Source organism: Lathyrus oleraceus, chromosome 5 (genome assembly GCF_024323335.1).
Source record: "Lathyrus oleraceus cultivar Zhongwan6 chromosome 5, CAAS_Psat_ZW6_1.0, whole genome shotgun sequence".
Classification (NCBI taxonomy): domain Eukaryota; kingdom Viridiplantae; phylum Streptophyta; class Magnoliopsida; order Fabales; family Fabaceae; genus Lathyrus; species Lathyrus oleraceus.
In genome coordinates, this window is record NC_066583.1 from 325470175 (window position 1) to 325478112 (window position 7938).

General features: G+C 30.9%; 1 protein-coding gene across 1 annotated transcript; it reads left to right on the forward strand.

Annotated features, from left to right (window-relative positions):
- The first annotated feature begins 400 nt into the window (after positions 1–400).
- LOC127084370 (eukaryotic translation initiation factor 2 subunit beta) lies at positions 401–3550 on the forward strand. The gene is made up of 10 exons (XM_051024802.1): positions 401–593; positions 912–971; positions 1122–1230; positions 1358–1413; positions 1544–1601; positions 1686–1774; positions 2213–2358; positions 2494–2636; positions 2724–2809; positions 3276–3550. Exons 2-10 carry the CDS (start codon positions 927–929, stop codon positions 3354–3356), a joined length of 813 nt encoding a protein of 270 aa, XP_050880759.1. The 5' UTR covers positions 401–593; positions 912–926; the 3' UTR covers positions 3357–3550.
- The last annotated feature ends 4388 nt before the right edge of the window (positions 3551–7938 follow it).

Genomic DNA, 7938 nt, shown 5'->3' on the forward strand with positions numbered 1-7938 from the left:
ATTTGAAAGATGTTAAATTGAATCAACCGAATAGTTAAAATTGAAGCATATCTAACATTGTTGTTGAGAAATGAAGAAAATGAACATAAAAACCCATAATTTAGACCGATGTCATCAATAAAGAAAAGAGCATTGTTGTACTTTCCAAAACAATCAATCTTTTTATATTACAAATTATGAATTTTTTAGAAGTCTTAAATTATAACACTTGCAATAGAGAAAATAACAAGACATTTTTTACTTATTGTTTCAAATTATATAACCACTTTTTTTAATATTAATAAATCTTATATGAATTTTATTACAAAGAACAAATATAGGAATAAATAAATAGTAGGTTCTTAATAGTAAAATATATAAATTTTACAAAATTATTAATATTTTGAGTTTAGTTTTCAAAGACGGGCTTTAGCTTGTTTACATTTTCAGAAAATAAATAGTAGGTGTAGATAGCAAGTGAAACGCACCGTTTTCGAACAAGCAGAAAAGGGTTTTTGATTTCGTCCCAGTAGCAGCAGACACAGTGGTAGAGATAACAGCAAACACCAGATTTCGCTCGCTCTCTCTCTCTCTCTCCTTCCACTGGTGAACTCGTATGCCCCATTTCTCTCTCAATGTCCTAATCGAGTTTTCTCCCTTTTAATTTGATTTCCCCGTTTTTGATTACCCAGTTTGGTGTATGTTTAGTGTAATGTTTATGCACTTTTTTCTATCGTTTTAATTACTGATTCTGCGTTCTCATCACGTTTAGCTTAACCCTACGATTTTAAGCTTGAAAAGTTTCCATCTTGATTAGTATTGGCCAATTAACCGATTTGGGTCACTTTTAGGGTTTTCAATTTTCTTATTATCTTTATTTTCCCACTGTTATTGTTATTGTTACTGTTATTGATTAGTTTCGTTTTATTTAGGTTTCAGTTAACACCATGGCAGATGAAGCACAAATTGATGTGAAGGAGGAGGTTCCTGATGTAAGTTTCTTCAGTTGATTTTAGCAGTTTTATTTTATCCATTTGTTTCCCTACACATGTTTCTGTGAATTGCTATTTCTGAGTATGGCATTTTAGTGTCGGTATTCATAGTTGGGGTAATTTTTAATGGCTTAATTTTGTTGATTGCAGATTGCACCATTTGATCCTACTAAAAAGAAGAAGAAAAAGAAACCCGCAGTTGTAGATCTTGATGATGATTCGGTAGACAAGTTGGCTGAGAAGACAGAAAATCTGTCAGGTATTGAAATTGAAATAGCATTTGTTTTGTTATGTTTTATTAATAGTATTGGTCTTCAAGGGTATTGTGAGTCATGTTATTGTGCTTTTGATTGAATGAATGATTCTAATTAGCTTTTCAATTGCAGTTTCTGAGGGGTTTGACAGTACGTTAGCTGGTGCGAAAAAGAAGAAAAAGAAGCCAGTAAGTTATTTGAAATGTTATGAGGTTACATTGATGAACAATGTTTTTTCCCACTCCGTCAATCTTTTAAGCTGTTATTGCATTTTTTTTTAAGCAATTCCACAATTTCTTTTTCAATTGTTGTTTGTAGGTTGAAATCAGTAACTTAATTGAAGAGACTAGTGATGTGAAAAATGAAGATTTGGATGGTAAGCCGTCTCTTGAACATACAATATATAATGTCTTAAGGGAAGTTAATTGAATGCTTAAGATTTTCCAAATTCTTTCCTTAGATCATGCTGAAGAAGATGACCAAGAGGTTGTTTCCTTGCAACCTCGTTACCCTTGGGAAGGGAGTGATCGCGATTATCAATACGAGGAGGTATAAAATATTAGGCGGTGGTTCATATGGATCTCAACTTTTATGTCACCATATTAATTTTATTGGCTGTGTTGGTTGGTGTCTTAGAACATTTTTTAAATTATTTTTTCACATCAGTTTTTTTAAAAATGGAACTTGTGGAATGATCCACATATCCATGTCCTCTAGTATATATCTGATTATATGGGTTCTGCTTTCAAGGGTGCTTTTCAAGGGTGTCTTTTTTGTGTGATATTATATAGAATATCTAGATTATTGAATCATTGTTATAGTATTGGTATGGTTCTCCAAAAATGTCATCATGATATATTACTTTAAGCATTTTTACTTTTGGTACCTCTGTTCCTGGTTGGTTTAAATTTTTTGCATTTTCTTCTGATGTCATAATTTTGGTTGGATCTTGTTTTACCCTCTGCATTCTCATGTTTTTCTGTGCAGCTTTTAGGCAGGGTGTTTAACATTCTACGTGAGAATAATCCCGAACTTGCGGGAGACCGGCGAAGGACTGTTATGAGGCCTCCACAAGTGCTTCGTGAGGGCACAAAGAAAACTGTGTTTGTGAATTTTATGGACCTTTGCAAAACGTACGTTGATTTGTTATTTACCTATAGGCTACATGTATAATATACCTCTGGGATTTTTTTCAATATTGCTTCAAAACTTACTTTTTTGTCTTCTGTACTCCTTTTGTTTATGACTTGCTACTCCTGGTTTTTCAGGATGCATCGGCAGCCAGATCATGTCATGGCTTTCTTGCTTGCAGAATTGGGTACAAGTGGTTCTCTAGATGGACAGCAGAGGTTGGTTGTCAAGGGAAGGTTTGCGCCAAAGAATTTTGAAGGAATTTTGCGTCGATACGTCAGTAAGTATCCTCCGTGTATATTGAATTGCTGTATATGAACTATTGTGCTTATGATGGTAAAAATTGACATATATTCTGTTTTTATAGATGAATACGTAATTTGCCTTGGATGCAAAAGTCCCGACACAATACTTTCTAAGGAAAACCGTTTGTTCTTTCTCCGGTGTGAAAAGGTTAAATTTCTCTGTGCCAATTTCCTCTATATCTTTTTATCCCTTTTAGGCTTTGATCATACATTGCTTGCCCTCTCAAATATATAAGATCAAGGCTTTCTGTCTTTATGGTATTCTTCCATTGGATCCATGATTTTTTATTTTATGAAAGCGATGTTTAATGAATTGATGGTTGAGTTTGTTGTTTCAATTCTAAGAATCACATTTGTGAGAGAATACATGGTAGGGAATGAAAATACTACGATACAAGGTTGAGAGAAAAATATTCTCATGAATGACATTACATTACTTCCTATAACTTTCATTGTTCCCATGTGTTTATTCTCAATTGAGAGTGGGAAAATGGACTAGCATGAGATGAGATTTTATATTTGCGGTGGACTAAAGTGAAGTGAGTTAAAATTTCAAGGACTTAAGTGAAGTTAAACTCAACAAATATCTTATAATATATTGATTGGTTTTGCAGTGTGGATCAGGAAGATCAGTTGCACCGATCAAGGCTGGTTTTGTTGCTCGTGTTGGCCGGAGAACTGCAGGAGGGACATGATTTTGTGGTTTTATCCCTTCATTTTTGGAGTCTATATGTGTAAACTAAGGAGAATGAACCATATCCCAACTTTTGTTTGACGTAGAGATGATGTACACTGTACTTGAGTTGAGTTCGTTCCAGTACATTTTTGGCATGTTTTCTATACACATGTTTCATCAAGCTTTGATCTCAGTTGTTACCCTTGGAGTTTATGTTCTATGTTTGTCTGCATTTTTTTTCTCCATTTCTTATACTATGCTTTTTATCTCATTTATTTGACTCTTCCTATTATCACTATTTTTACGTTTTTAAACCAATTTTTTAACACTACATATGAAAGGATAGAAAAAGCAATATGACACTTTTGTTTAAATCTTTCCTATGCATAAATAATATATAGAATTTTCAAAATGCAACATATGATACTTGTAGATTATAAAAAAAGTGTTACAAGTAGCTAAAATATGCCTTTAAATGATTTTGAGAACATAATTTGATAAAGGCTACAATGTGATTTCCATACCTTCAAAACCATTCTAATTTAGAATGTTTGTTTGTCATGTCATGCTTATTTGCGGCATATATATACTACTTTCGAACAAATTGTGTTATAACAATACTTGAAAAATTCTTTGCAACAATGTTAAGAACGAACCTGTTACACTTATAACACTTATTATTATTATTATTATTATTTGAAGCAAAGAGATATAATATAATCAAAAGAAGCACAAAGGTTTTTTCTTTGTAATCTCTTTTTCACTTGCACATTGTTGTAATTGACACAGACCTGCAACCACTAATCGTTCCTATCATAATGATATTTATCATACTAAAGTTCAAAACAAACCTGTTATGGTTGTTTTATTCAACGAATTAATAGGGTTAAACCATAATTAACCGTAGCAATGTTAGGAGCAATTTGTTCAAAAAAGGTAGATTGACTAAATGGAAAGGAGAATCTGAGTGGTGATGATGAAAAGGGAGCTTCTATTGCAATTTGTTCTGTTTTACTAAAAGTTCAGCTACATAAAATAGTGATTAACTAACTCAAATCCATGGAATCATGGAAATTCCATTAAGGTTTTAACTATTTTGCTAATTCCATATTGTAGAAATCATTTTTAATTTTGTATAGTTAGGTTTACAAATAATTAAACATTGTTTTTGTGATAATGGTTATCAATGAGTCAAATCAACGCATTCTATATAAATTTTGAATTGTCAAAAATTTATAATATAATATAAAATTGAACAATTGTCCATACTCGTTATGATGCATATGGTTTTAACTAGTTAATATTTTAAAACAAGTGGAATTGCATTTTCACTCCATTTTGAGTATTTTATAAAGATTGAAACGATTTATTCGTTATGTTATTTTAAAAGTGGATGTAATTGAATGAGTTGTAATTTTTTTATATCATTTTTTTTTAAATATACATAAATATAAATAAATGTCAAGGACAATGATTGAATCCTATATCAATAGTTTATATTTATTTAACTCAATTAATATACCTTAATTTGACTCGAATTATGATAATATTGTCTTTTTAAAAAACAACCATGATTCAAATCATACTTTTGTCTGAATTAATCATGAGTGCAAATAATGATTCAAATCAAAATGATAATTTTCTCATTTTTTGTGCCTAACCTAAAACACCTATATAAATTATTTGTCATTTCCCCCTCTCACGTGGATGGATGACGAGATTTTTTCAGAGAGAAATCAAGTGAGATCAAAATTCATATTTTAAAAAAATCTTAAGAACAATCCATGAGAGCTTTTCATTTCATAAACACATCACCTCCTTGTTTTAACCATATGAAAAACTTCCTAGAATGTTGTTCTTGTGACATCTAAGTTATGTTGTGTTAGATTCTTTAGATAACCTTCATTATCTTTAACCTTGAATCAAAAACCATTATTGTGTTGCTCAAATTTAAAGATTGAGTGTGGGTGGTAGATCCAAGGTACATTAAAGATGCTAATATATTTTGGGAAGTTTTGTTGTGTGTATGAGAATGAAGAATCACTTTGTGTCTATGATATCTAGAGATTGAGATCCAGTCAAGAGAAAAAGTTTATTTATACTCCATTGAGGACTTCGATAGAACTGTGTAAAGGTTGCTGCAGAATGAAGTTGGGACTTTTCCAATTATTCTTGGGTAGAACAAAGGCCCAAACAAGGAACCAGTATGTCTGAGTAAAGACTGCTTCGAAACAGAAGCTTAAAGCATGCTTTTTGTGTTTGTCAAGATTTTTGGATCAAGATCAAGTGAAGATCTTGAAATATTTGGAGTTTCAGTGTTCTGTTACAATAGAAGGAAAAATCAACTTAGACTTGTGTTGGCTAAAGCAATTGACTTGTAGTGTACAACATTGTTGATTATCCATTGTACCAAAAATAATATTGTATTACTTTTACAAAATAGTTGAAGACCTTGCAAAATTTCAATGGTGAAACCATTGAAGAGTGAATTAAACTCTAGCGATGACGAATAAGTTAAACCCCTATAAATGTGATGTGTACATTTTTCTTCTTCATACATTTTTTACTTCTTAGCATAATATTACATGCCTTAAGTTGTTTGTCGTTTTTAAAATATCATATAATTAGAATTTACCTTGCTTATAGTGATTTGTTGTATAAGTTTAGGTTTATGATAAATCCAGTCCATTAAACATTCACTCATATGATTATGACCGTAAAGACTTTTAACTTTTGATTAAGCAATCAATTGATTAGAACTCAAATTGAGATTTGTGTGAAAATTAAGTTATGTTCATTGTTGTATTGTTTGTCTAAGAAATTTCATCTATTTTAGTTGTAGGTATTTGTGATCATCTCTTGTTTCTGTGATAGATATTGAGATGTACCTAAGTTATTGTAGTTGACATAAATTAGGAGAAAATGGGTTAAGAAGACATTGTTGAATCTATAATGTTCAATACAACTATCTTTTTCTTCACACTTTATTGTCTAGGCAGTAAGTGATGGAGTAATTGTGATTGGAAAGCCATATACATTGGATTGTATTGTCTGACCAGATTGTCTAACGAAGACATTTAACCAGAACTCTGTTACGAGATTAGTGTAGATGGGTCCATGAAGCATGTCAAAGTAACCTTTCAACTTTTATTTGGAAATAGTTTTAATTAGATCAAAATCTTTGTCTTTCAACTCTTCGAGATCAACAAACTTTTCATTGATAACGAACAAAAGATTTTCATCTTTGTTGAAGGTTTTTGTAAACATTTTTTTAATAAAAAGAAAAGACTTTTAAACTAGATTTGAAGACACAGAGATGAAAATGAAATGAGACATGAATAGTGTATAAATTGGAAAAGAGGAATTGAAACATATTTTAGTGACATGATTCCAAGGCACGATGTTTTATTTTTTAAAAATATAAAAACCACATTTTACCTCAGTTTTTTCATATAACCGATGGGAGAAACTCTTGATTTGTTTAAACAATTTATTTTAATATCTTGTGTATTAAAAAAGAGTTTTCCCCTCGGTTTTCAATAAAAATCGAGAGGTATATGACGCTTAAGTTGAAACATATTTTATTATTTTTTATATAGCGTGTTTATTCAGTTTCTTCACCATCCTTAAATAAATATTTATCGTCCATTTAATGAGTATTAACGCTCAAGACACTGCTATTAGTGATCATCGTAAAATCTAAAACCTTTATTATAAAAACATTATGAATATTAAAATTTGATAGTAGTGAATCCACAAGAATCCAAACGTTATTGTGAAACCCTTTATATTTAATCATAGCGTCATGATATTTTACAAAGTAAAAGTATCAGTGTGATAGATTGCAAGAGCACAAAAAATTTAGGTTTATTTAATACGTGGATGGTGAAAGTGTATTTACTTTGTCAGAGATTTATGCGATGGATTGCAAGTGCAGAAAAAAATTAGTTCAAAGGTTTATGTTCTAACATAATCTCTTAACTGAATATTTTTTTTTATACAACTTTTTTTGTTTTATATCAGCCATTTAATTTTTCTCAAGATCAATGAAATGAGTATCCCCAACATTTTCTCTTCTCCAAGATGTCCAACATTTGTTTTTCACCAACAACGATGACGATGAAGAACAACATTTTTACTTTAATATTATGTATAAACAATATAATATTTTGTGTAAATAAATTAATTTATTAATATTTTGTGTAAACAATGTAATGAGTATTTAAAAAAATATATATTTCCCCCTTGGTTTTGTTATTAAACCGAGAGGTATATGGTGCTACTTTGAAAAATATTAAAAAGTTATTGCTGGAGTTCGAATCCATGACCATTTAAACTAACCCCTCAGATATTTTTAAACCGAGGGGTAAAGTTCCCACTTTTCATGCCACCCTTCGTTACCTCGATATTGCAACCGAGGTGAAATCCATTTTGTGTTCGAAGAAATTTTGGGGGAAGGGCTACAAAATATCACATTGTTTACACAAATAAACCAGTCTGGAAATGGAGGGGTAAGAGCCACTCCAAAGTCAGCATTAGGCAATGGAGGAAATTTTAGGGGAAACAGTTCGAAAGCCATTTCATAATGTTTTTCATGAGGA